The sequence below is a fragment of the Alosa sapidissima genome, chromosome 5 (assembly GCF_018492685.1).
Source record: "Alosa sapidissima isolate fAloSap1 chromosome 5, fAloSap1.pri, whole genome shotgun sequence".
Taxonomy (NCBI): domain Eukaryota; kingdom Metazoa; phylum Chordata; class Actinopteri; order Clupeiformes; family Clupeidae; genus Alosa; species Alosa sapidissima.
The window spans coordinates 8,614,008-8,626,514 of record NC_055961.1 but is presented as its reverse complement, the minus strand read 5'-3'; the positions used below and the strand labels follow the sequence as shown (position 1 = coordinate 8,626,514).

The 12,507-nt window shown below is 38.7% G+C and overlaps 1 protein-coding gene across 7 annotated transcripts in view; it reads right to left on the bottom strand.

The window, feature by feature from the left end:
• LOC121710087 overlaps positions 1-12,507 on the bottom strand; it is a 324,103-nt gene that overhangs the window by 117,578 nt on the left and 194,018 nt on the right. For 5 of the 7 annotated variants that reach the window (XR_006032094.1, XM_042093993.1, XM_042093990.1 and 2 more), the window contains 5 exons: positions 11,538-11,654; positions 9,934-10,033; positions 5,743-5,889; positions 5,568-5,630; positions 3,767-3,888 (listed from right to left, as the gene is read on the bottom strand). Coding sequence is in view for 6 of the 7 variants with exons in the window: in XM_042093993.1 (XP_041949927.1) it covers positions 3,767-3,888; positions 5,568-5,630; positions 5,743-5,889; positions 9,934-10,033; positions 11,538-11,654 (549 nt within the window). In the remaining variant the exon portion in view is untranslated. The remainder of the gene's footprint in view (positions 1-3,766; positions 3,889-5,567; positions 5,631-5,742; positions 5,890-9,933; positions 10,034-11,537; positions 11,655-12,507) is intronic. The other 2 variants (XM_042093995.1, XM_042093994.1) reach the window with 1 other exon arrangement.

Below are 12,507 nucleotides of genomic sequence, written 5' to 3'. Positions count from 1 at the left end.
TTTTTTTTTACCATTTTAACTATCCAACTATTTAACTGTTCAGCCTTTCAAACTGTCAGTTGTCATCAACCATGACTCCCGCCAACTGTTTCCTCTGCCCACAACTGTTTCAAAATAAAAGTACTTACTACAATAATTCTCTATTAAATAACCTAACCATTTTCACTATCCAACTATTTAACTGTTCAGCCATTCCAACTGTCAGTCGTCATCAACTACAACTCCCGCCAACTGTTCCCTCTGTCCTCAACTTCAACTTCAAAATAAGTCCTCAATACAATAATTCCCTATTAAATAATTTAACCATTTAAACTATCCAACTTTTTAAATGTTCAACTATTCCAACTGTCAGTTGTCATCAACTACAACTCCCCACCAAACTTTTTTCTCTATCATGAGTCTCTATACTTTTTACTTGGATTAGATTTTAAACAATATTCAACAATATTTTATTCAGCAGCCATTTTTCCATTTTCATGCACTAGTAATTCCCAGGAATTACATTCTCTAGTTGTAAGTGCTATTCACACATGCTATATATTGTTTTTTAAAGTATAAATAAAGCTATTTTTTTTTTCAAAACCGGATTATGAACATGCTTTGCCATAGAGAAACACATGATAGCGTTGGATTATGAACATCCTTTGCCACAAATAATTGTACACACAAAAATGTGAGGTAAGTAAGGTAAGTGGGGTAAGTATATGAAGTTATTATTTTGATGTCATTTCGTCTGTTCAGAAGGATGTATTTGGTATCAATTGATAGCTCTGTGTCTACTCTTTCATCTGACATGCATGGGATTTCTATCTGATCACAGGTTTGTGAGTAATTTAAACGAGAGTAATGGGTGCGCAACTGTAGGTTGAGATATATGACATTATTATTTTGCTGTCTGTTTTTTAAACCCAGAAGGATCGATATGTATTTCGATTTGTATCAATGGGTAGCTCTGTGTCTCCTCTTTCATCTGACATGCATGTCTATCTATGCGATCACGGGTAATGGGTGGGCAGGTGAATGCAGAGCAGTACAGACTGTAAATATGATGCAACTTGATTTAATTTCATGATTTTATTTTTTTAATTTGCATACTTGAAGTGTGTAGTGTTGTTGGAAAGCCACACTTCTGCTGTCACGCAATAAAGGTCTAATCTCGCTGCAGCTAATGGTTGTGGAACAATGTAAGAGAAAAGAATGGGTGGAATGGGTTTTTTGACGCACTTTGCGTCAATCAGGCTCTAAGGGTTAAATGTTCTACTTTTGATCTGACCATGAAATTGAAAGTCTGAAAAAAAAGCATTATTTGTTTGTTTGTATCACATTCATAGACAAAGACTCAAGTCATTTTTTGATTTTGGATTCTCAATTGAATATCAAATGAACGAATCATACACGGACCCTGCCCTTTTATCAATGACCTTCTGTGGTTGTCAATAAGTGTCTTCTGGACAACTGTCAAGTCTTTGTGTAGGAATTACAGAATGACTTTGGTTCTTTCCAAGTCATTAAAAAACATTTCCAAGTCAAGTCCGAGTCGAGTCCACTACTCATCCGAGTCAAGTCTGAGTCGAGTCCCTACTGATCAAGTCGAGCACTAAAGTAAGCATAGCCTACAGTACATGTCGTTCAATTTTTTCCCATTGCAGATGAAATCCTTAAAAGCTAAACGGACAATCTTCTGTCTCCATGCAGGGGTGCCATCACTTGTGTGAAAGTAGTATTGCCAAATTTCTTGCCAAACCGATGTGTTGTATTTATTATATCGGAGAGAATATCATACCATAGCCATACCATAGCCTATAGGCCTACTCATAATAAATGAGCAATCCACATCCCAATCACACAGGCCATTAAGTCACATTATGCCGTTACTGACTGCTGACAATTGTACTCTGTAGGCAGTGTTGTAGAAGTTCATACTTCACAAGAGCTAGATGGACGTTGCAGAAGGCCTATTTTGTAAGAGGTAGTGTGGATCATAAAAGGGCCTCCCCCGGGCATTTTTAAAAAATTCTGGCTGTTAAATAGACTACACAATTTTAGCGCAGTTTGGGAGGGACAGAAACAGAGCAGGGTAGCTTCTTTCTGACTCCCGTGACGTGAACACTGGCTACCTGCAACTGCATAATGTTATCACTTCACTGACACTATGGAGACATATTTCAAGCCAACAATGGAGATGAAAACTAGCTTTCGGTTAACGGAGATACAGATCATCTGCCTAATTAATTTCTTTGCGCAACAGGCCACATTCTACGTTCATTTCAGCGAGATGAGTGAAATGTTTTTCAAGCTGCCATCGCCATAGGCTAGCCTACTATTTGCTACGATATTCTGTTAGAAATAGAACAAGTTGCTATTTCCTTTTTTTTCGTGCAGTGGATTAGGCTATCAAATCGCTTGTTTGAACAGTAACAGTAATAAACTTCATTCGTGGTTTTAAATGTAGTTGTTTCTGGCCTACCCACGAGAGGTTCAGTTTGTCAGTTGCGCAGACACGTAGGCCTACATTGACACGCTACATGGACACTCTACTAGGCAATTTAATGTTATGCTTCTATATTTTATGAAACCAAAATTAAGAAGTATGCTATATCTTGATCGGGAAAACTTTTAGTTTATTTTTCTTTCGATCTGATAATAGCCTGCTGAAAATTAACAGACAGAAGCACGGCAGGGCACGCCACAAATGAAAATGAATGAATGGAACCTCACTTCTCGTGTCAGTCAGGAAAAACACTGTTCACCAAGTCACGATGATCAGCTATCCAGCAGCTGTGTGTGATGTTTAGCCTAGGTTGAGTGTAATCTTAGGTAATGTTATGTAATTTATGAGAACTAATATTGCCTGGCAATACTACATTGACATGGCGGCGGTCGTGTCTCCAGGCATTTTGGTGTTTAAGTTAACGTTAGTTTGCTTTGCATGTGAACATGACGTGACTTGCGATGTATGACACGAAGCAGTAGCCTAACATTCCCTTGCACTAAAATTAGCATTACACATAATTTAGATATTAAAATCATATAGCAAATTATAGCCTAATGACATACTACAATTATAGCCTTATGATATATTACAAAAAAAAGTCGAGTCCTCGACGAGTCATCGCGAGTGCAAATGCACGAGTCCGAGTCCAAGTCATTCAGTGCTCAAGTCCAAGTCAAGTCATGAGTCTCTAAATTTAGCTAATGACTCGGACTCGAGTTCGAGTCTCGGGCTCGAGTACTACAACACTGCTGTCTTGTCCTAAATCCCGCCCACACAGCTAACGTCATGCCTATATTAACGGCTCGGTGTGTCACACACACAAGTAGGGAGAAGGAGAGCGTGTCCAGGTAGCATTTATATCAGTCTGCTTTGAGGCTGAGGGCTACAATGGGTGGAGGGTGTTTGGAACCAGGAAGGGACTACCGTTGCGATTACACATTTCAAGGAGGTATTTGCATTGCCTCAAGGAGATTCCACCGTGCAGCAGAAGCTGTATCAACTCCGCCAGGGTAATAGTCCCATTACAGAATATATGCTCCAGTTCCGTACCCTGGCGGCCGTCAGTAGCTGGAACAAAATGGCCCTTATCACAACCTTCCAACAGGGACTTGAGTTAGGATTGTGCCTTTACCTCTCCGCTTACGACAACTCCATGGGCCTCAATCTGTTCATGCACTTACTGCTTAAATAATGCAGTAAAACCTAGCTATCTTACTAGCATCTTACATTATAAAATTAGAAAGCTCAATCAGGTATTTTAATTGTAATTACCTTTTCATTGCAGGGTATCGCTCAAGGACTGGTTTCATTTTTTCGAAATCAATGGATAATATCTCACAGTGTGTCTTTGCGCGCACTGTCACGACGGCTTGTTTTCCAAACATAAACCCAACCTGCACAGTAATGGGTCAAGAGTTATGCAGCGTTATTACTTGTAATAATCTACAACCAATAATCAGCAGTAAAACTATAATAAATATAGCTGCAAGCAGCAATGCGGGGGCCTAGTAGTGCGCTAGAGCAGGAATGGCGTTGCCATGGCATGAGCAAGCACTCACAGCAAGAGGCCAAATTACACCAATGTCCTTGTGCGTTCTCACAATCAGCTACCATGTCCCACTACCAAGTTTGGACTTCATACACCAAAGTGTTGCTGAGATGTGAGCTCACTTTCTTTATTACAGCACCCCTAGAGGCCAAATGAGACCACTTTCCTTTCATGTCCTCACAATCAGCTACTATGTCCCTGTACCAAGTTTGGACTTCATAAAACGAAGAGTTGCTGAGATACGAGCCCACTTCCTGTATTGCAGCGCCCCCTATAGAGGCCAAATGATGCCAATTTCCTAGTGTGTCCTCACAATCAGATACCAAGTCCCTGTACCAAGTTTGGACTTCATACATTAAAGCGTAGCTGAGATGTTAGCCCACTTCCTGTTAGGCGGCATCGTCGCCATGTGTGATTGGCTGTCACGGGCAAATAAATTTGAAATTAAAAAATCTGACAAGTATCGTTTGTGCAGCTCGGTCTGAAGATCATCTCCGCCAAGTTCTGTGAAAATCGGATGAGATTTGTAACCGCTGAAACTTTTCGTAGAGTTTGGACTAAATCCAATATGGCGGAGGTCCAATATAGAGGAAAGTGACGGGATAGGAGTCGATGAACTTGGGATAGTCCAAGGATTCAGACGCTACCTCATTTTGAAAATCAGACAAAAGAGTCAAGAATCACGTGCATGAACGCATGTCCAACATTGAACTGGTGGTGGCGCTAGAGCGTTCAATGTATATGCATAAAAATTGCTGTGAGTGATTGGGACAGTGTCCTGACTAATGGTATCGAGTTTTGTTATGTTAACTCAAAGTACCACGGAGATGTTAGTCCACTTGCTGTTTGGTGGCTTCGTCGCCATATTTGATTGGCTGTCACGGGCAAACAAAAATGAAATTGAAAAATCTGACAAGTATCGTTTGTGTGGCTCGGGCAGAAGATCATCTCCGCCAAGTTCCGTGAAAATCGGATTAAATTTGTGACTGCTGAAACTTTTCGTAGAGTTTGGACTAAATCCAATATGGCGGAGGTCCAATATGGCGGAAAGTGACCAAATAGGGGTCATTGAACTTAGGTCGGTCCAGGGATTCCAACGGTGCCTGATATGTGAAAATCGGGCGCACCGTTCAATGGTCACATGCGTGAATGCAATCCAGGTTCGACCCATTGGTGGCGCTAGAGTGTTGGGCATAGAGTTCTGTGAATTGGTAGGAGTGATCATGGGACAGTGCTGAATCAGTGTGCCGAATTTCATAACTTTAGACCCAGCGGTTCAATTTTCGGCCAGATTTTGACCTGTTGGTGGCGCTAGACGGCTGGGTTTAGAGGTCCGTAAATGAGTGTGAATGGTCATTGGAGTGTCCCGAAACTTTCTGCCAAATTTCAGCACTTTTTAGCCAGGCGTTCTATGGGCTGCCATAGACTGCAATGTCGGATGTATAATAATAATAATAGGAAAAGCTAGTAACTCAATGGGTGCCTTCGCAGCTTCGCTGCTTGGCCCCCAATAACAGATATTACCTCTCCAAAACACATCCCCTCTCCATATAGTGCCACAATATCTGACAAATCATCAGTTAAAATCTGTAGACATAAAAATAAATTAGGTCAGTAACATTTTGTATAGATTTAATGATAATATTCTCAGCAACAAAGTTAAGGTATTGATAAGCGCATACATTTGTTAGAAACTTACCTGACATATCCCTCGATGAACACAAAAAAGTTCCCTTGTAATTGTGTCACTGTACTGAATTATTTCCCCTCTGGGAAAAAAGTACATCACTGATACTGATGCAATATCCCGAATAAAAGCTGGACCAGCTTGCTCAAAAAAAGGAATCTGTAGAAATATATAAACACAAATGTGTTGAAGAAGCTCAGTTCATTGTCAATTGTACCCACACTTGTTGACTGCATTTTTCAAGAACCAGAATTGCACATTTTAATGCTTACTAAATCTACAGGTGTTCAATTGTATGGAGTGAGATTTTGTGAAGTCATAGTGCATGCACAGCAACATTTTGTCCTAAATTTCTGTCCTGTGACTCTTTTGCAAAGTAAAAAAAAAATGACGTCGCAGCCAGGGGTGGCTTTAGCAAGTGAAGAATCTGGACAAAAGACAATTTGGATGTGATATCGTGTCCACAATGATCACTGTTGGTATTATTGTGATGTGATTAAAATGTGCTGCCTTTTTTTTCTAAACCTACCACCAATGTTGGACAGAACTCATAATTGGCCTGTTCTTCATGCACAGTAGCAACAAAACAAAAGAACAGCATTAGTGTCATAAAAGCAGGGCTGTACTGTACGTTAACGTTTTGGCACGTAGTAGTGTTGCTACAGAGGTTAAAAGATTTGTAGCAGCAGAATACTGATGCTACAAATTTGGCAAATATGATGGCAAGATGATGCTGATGTTAAATTGTGAAGGGATTTTTGATATGTTGTTTGATTGATGAAGTTATGATTTTAATATCTCACCACTTAAACAGGAAATGTGTCATAAAGTCAAAGTGCATTGAATGAACAGTCTGAAACTTCTCAGGTTAATAGATATTATGATTATGAGAATATCCAGAAACCCAATTGGCCTCTCTGGCATAGCGCCACCACCTGGCCAAGCAGGAAATGTGCCAGAAATGGGCAATGCCTTAAGTGATTGATCTGAAACTTTACAAAATATTGGATATCATTATTGTGATGATATTCACATGTGTAATTCACATGCCTAGCATAGCGCCACCATCTGGCCAAGCAGGAAATGTGCCAAAAATGTTCAAGGCTTTGATGGATTGATCTGAAACTTTACAAAATATTGGATATCATGATTGTGATGACATTCAAATGTGGAATTCACATGCCTAGCATAACGCCACCATCTGGCCAATCAGGAAATGTGCCAAAAATGTTCAATGCTTTGACTGATTGATCTGAAATTTTACACAAAATTAGATATCATGATGATGATATTCATATGTCTTATTAGCATGCCTTGCATAGCGCCACCAATTGGCAAGAGAAGGAATTTGTTTTTTCCATGTCTGTTGGATATCACAATCAGATGCATCAGATTAATCAGATTAGGTGTATATGACATCCAAACACCCAATATGCCTGTCTGGCATAGCGCCAACAGCTGGCCAAAGTCAGAATAGTTTTTGGAATTTATTTACAAAATTTTTATTAAATATCATTATTTTGATGATATTCAGCGCCCACAGGAAGTAAGGTAATTGGGATTTTGTGCATTGTGGACATGATCAATTTTAACATACTCCTAGACGATTGATCCGATTCATGTGAAAGTTGGTATACATGATGCCAATATGCTTCTGCTATGTTTCATTCATAGTAATATCTTCTATTTTTTTTGCCCTATTCACCTGTAGTGTCTCACCTTGTATTCAATACATTGAACAAGAAAGGGTTAATATACAAAATTGCACAAGGGATATCACTGGGCACCCTCCTAAATCTTAGAGATACCCCTAGTCTACAAGATTCTGCAAAAAAAAAAAAACCGACAAAACCAGGTCTGACCCCATGGCTGCCGGACTATTATAAGAAGAAGAATAACTAGAAAAGCATTTCCTGAAGAAAATACAGTGCATGAAAATGCAAAAAATATGATGTAAAATATCATACAGAGTAAAAACAAACTATATTGGTTGCTAGGTAGATGAGGTTTAATATAGTTAGAATGAATAAATACACAGGTTTCCCGTTTACCAACAAAACTAGATGCGCGCGCAGCCGTGAGGCAGAAGACGCTTCGTGGCCGTCCACAACGTTATAAACTTAACCTAAATAGTCAGCTGCTGTAAGCTACAATCGGATTATTGTATATTAATATAACATCGTATTTTGTCATTTTTGGCGAAGACATGCATTCCGTTAGGAATATTGAACATATTAAACATTCTCTAACCATCGTGATTTCGAATTTGTGCAGTTTTCAGCACAAAAACTTATTTTATTCTTTTGCTCTTTTGCATTGCTCTATGCTGTTCTATGGTGCTTTCTGCCTCTTGGTTGCGCACACATGTTTTCGTGACGTTGCATAGAAATCCATGTATAGGTGGATAGTTTAAATTGTTAAATTATTTGCTAAGTAGATGAGGTTTAATATAGTTGGAATGACTGAACAGTTAAATAGGTGGATAATTTAAAAGGTTAAATTATTTGCTAAGTAGATGAGGTTTAATAGTTGGAATGACTGAACTAGGTAGATGAGGTTTAATATAGTTGGAATGACTGAACAGTTAAATAGGTGGATAGTTTAAAAGGTTAAATTATTTGCTAGGTAGATGAGGTTTAATAGTTGGAATGACTGAACTAGGTAGATGAGGTTTAATTGAGGTTTAATATAGTTGGAATGACTGAACAGTTAAATAGGTGGATAGTTTAAAAGGTTAAATTATTTGCTAGGTAGATGAGGTTTAATAGTTGGAATGACTGAACTAGGTAGATGAGGTTTAATATAGCCTGGCCACCTGGCCTAGGATTCTAATTGCTTAACGGCAGTCTTAATAGAGCCATATTGTATGCTTAAAGCCTGAGACAGAGTATATAGTTTAAAAAAATGTAGATAGTGTAATGGATGTTGATAGACAGAAAGTTGAATGGATGTTGATAGGCAGATTGTTTAATGGATGTTGATGGATAGTTTAATGGGTGGATGAGTGAATGGTTTGAAGAGGATGAATGGATAGAAAGTTGGATGAAATGTGCCTTACAGTATATCCTTGTAGAATGGAGAGATATTGTGCAACAACTTTGCATGCACTGTATTTCCTTCAGGAAATGCTTTTCTAGTTCTTATTATTTTTCTTCTTCTAACGCAGTTAATGCAGCTTCAACCGTTTAACGTAGAAACTTCATTCAAACTATGTTGCGTAGGTCTTACTTAGGACATGGGGGCTTTGTATTTTTCATCTTTGTAACTTTTATACTTTTTAAACTATTAATTATTAACTTTTATAAAATCCCCATATACTTAACATTAGGCTGATGACATCACAATGGACTAATTAACTTTATTTGCACCTGTATCAACTTCCAGCTGCTCATCTAGGCCTCATCAAAGAATCAGTTCAACTAATTGCACCTGTATCAACTGCTTTCTGCTGAACTAGGCCAACTCTCTCTGTGCGTCCATTTCACTCAAATGATGGCTTGCGAGAAAAAAAATATTTATGGGCACTGGTGAGAATGACTTCTAACCACATAGCCTAAATGTTTGTCTGCAAAATACACCAATAATGTAGAAAAAGGTGCGCACATCTAAATGTTAAAAAAGTAGGTGCTGGACTCAAAAAGTGACAATAAAAATTACAAAGAAGTCCGCACACTAGAGCTCCATTATTGTTTTTCCTTTTTATTCACCACATGTGACGTTTCGGGACACACTGCCCTTCCTCAGACATAAGACAGGTACCTAGCAGCCCATACTTATACTAATTGAACACCTGACATCACATGATGCAAGTGATTAAAGTGCCGAGTGCAAAGTGCTTCAAGTGCTAGTGTGCAAAATGCAATAAGTACAATACAATACAATAAAGTGCCAACGTGCAATAAATAACACAAAGCACAACAGTATTTCAATGCACTCATATACCAGATAGTACCACTAGATCACATTGAGGAGTAGTGAATAATACAAAAATTACATAAATGTTACAGGCAGCCACATTATGTGCGATATATACACAACATGAACAACATCAAAGAAGGAACCGATCAGGACAAAGCTAACAGACTGGACTTCAGGATCAGAAAGATATTACACCATGCTACAAATGCAAAATACACCGCAACATCAAAAAACATTACAGGTGTGAACCATATGACGTCACGAATGCAGCATGCAAGAACTGACCTTTGACAAAAGCTGTCCTCTCTCCTTCATGAGAACAATCTGCTGCAATTCAGTGGGCAAGTCATGCATTAAATAAGGTCCACCTGGGTATGCTTCACCTCTAATATGGCATAAAAGAAACATAAATAAGTTGTCTGTAAAAAGTTAATCATTCAATTATTTACATTTAGAGTTAAACCAAGTGAAATCTCCTTTTGTGGGAATACGTTTAAATGATGCTGTCACAATCTCAGTTTTTTTTTTTTGGACCCAAACGCATGACAAAAAGCAGAATGTAACTCAAAACTTTTAAACTCAAAACACGGGAAACAAGGTAGCACAACAGTGAAACAGACAGCAATGTGACATGGAAACTGAAACAAGGAACTGAACAAGATAGATAAATAGATAGATTAACTTGTCTTTCTGCCATCTAGATATTTTAAAATGTTTAGTTCTTTTGAATACAGTGGGTACTACATTCAATTGTCCGGCTTCACACGTGATTCTCGCGTGAATCACACATCTTTTATTTATATTTCCCCAGTGAAGCTGCAATGACCCAAACAACCACCAGGAGGCACTTGTGAGCAGGGTTAGGAACGTCGGCTTTTGCCGCTTTGAGTCTATATGCGCCAGTATACTACAGTATGGACCATAAATTTAGCCTACCCAACGTTTGTTTCCACAATATTACCCCCTGATGAGCTTTCATTTTGATGGCTGATAGGCCTACACTATGTCTCCTGTGACAGTCCCAACAGTTAGCACTATAATCAAACAATCCAAAAGTGAATTACCGGTAGGCCTATATCCCGAAGCAAACGGAAAATCTTCTGTTAAGACACCATAGTCACACAAAGGCTAACACGCAAACTCAGGTCAAGTCAGGTCAGATCAGTTCGTGTCACAGATATGGAGCGCAGAAAGGTCATTTTTAATCACTAAATAAAAAATGGCACTTATTTCTGTAAGGCGCACACCACATATGTCTGTAAATTGCTCAGCCCCAGACAATCCCTCCACCATGGCAATGATATTGCCAGATTCAGGACAGTCTGCCCTACACACACATGAAAAGCATGTAGAGCTATGAGCTTGCTGTGGTGAGATACATGTCAAAATGTAAGAATTTTTATAATACGCTTTTTATATTTTAATTCTTTAAAAATCTAAATAAAATCAATGCAGTAGTAAATAATGGCATATCTGGATAGCCTAGACTCTGCTATATAACAATATATAATATGTGTGTGTGGCACTTACAATGACCAGAATAAATCCTTATGAATAAAGGTAGTGGAAAATGCCCTAAAAACAGCTTTGGGTTCTAAGTGTTAAAACAACCCTTAACGTTCGTTTTCAAAACTGTGCATCTCACCGAGTGGTTAGTGGTGTTTCAATACATGTACATTTCTAGAAATCGGAGGTTTGGAAACTTTGAATATAACTGAAAAGAACAAGTGTAAAATAGTTATTGAACTACTACTACTACAGTACTACTACTACTACTGTTGAACTGCGAGTGAGTACCCATGAAGACATGACAGAAGGCTAAGCTTGAGGTCCTGTTATTGAACTATACAGAGAAGACTGCAAAGTGATTAATTAAGTCTTATACTCACTGATAACTTGACCACAGAAGACTCATGTAATCCCTGACTCTTTTTTGAAGAGATAAACTGAGATTTTGGTGTTCCATAAACAGAGTCACTGATGAGAGGAGATTCTGAAATGTCACCCTGTGAAAATAATAATGATAGTAATATTATTATTACAATGAAGTTGACTGGCTTTATCTAGAAATATTTAACCTTAACATTGCCGAAAAACACCTGCATGAACATGAAATAACTTCCTTATTACTACAATGTAGGCTATGCCGAAATAGTTTCAACATTTTGAATATCAGTGTCGGGTGAATTATGAAATGCCTTATGGCTGAAAGCTGCTTGGGATCCCCCCTGTCAAGCAATAACCATACAAAAAGTTAAAAACAGATGACATGATGCACGTCACTGACATAATGCACAAATAATATAGCCTAGATATTCCAATACATTCGAATACATGTGTTTATTTTAGAGGGGATATTCAAACGTTTTTGAGCAATTTTGACAGCCCTAGTCCACTGTAGGCTACGCCAAGCGTCTATTAACACCTTCCACCTAACCCCGGTGAGTGGGGGTCGCTATAATGCGTGTGAAATAGCACCATTGAGTAGCCTATGCGAGATAGCCTTAAAATTGTTCCGGTGTTGTGTGCCTTCTGGTTTCTCCACCTACTGGTTTCCTTACGCGTGCATGCGCTGCAGCAGTTGTCAGACATTCACAAACAAGTTGTTTTAGGCGGTTTCAAGTCGCTTTTCATACGCCATGAGCGCTCGGCTACATTACAGCCACTCGGACAAAAGACATGTAAAAAAATATATGTTTTGAAAACTAGCATTAAACTGGATTCGATCCCGCAAAAGCAACACACGCGTGACTCTCTCCATCCTGATTCCCTACTCTTTGAGCCAACTAATATGTTACGCGAATCAATTAACTATTGTAGGCTACCATTAATTAATAACATAGGCCACACCCAGGTAAC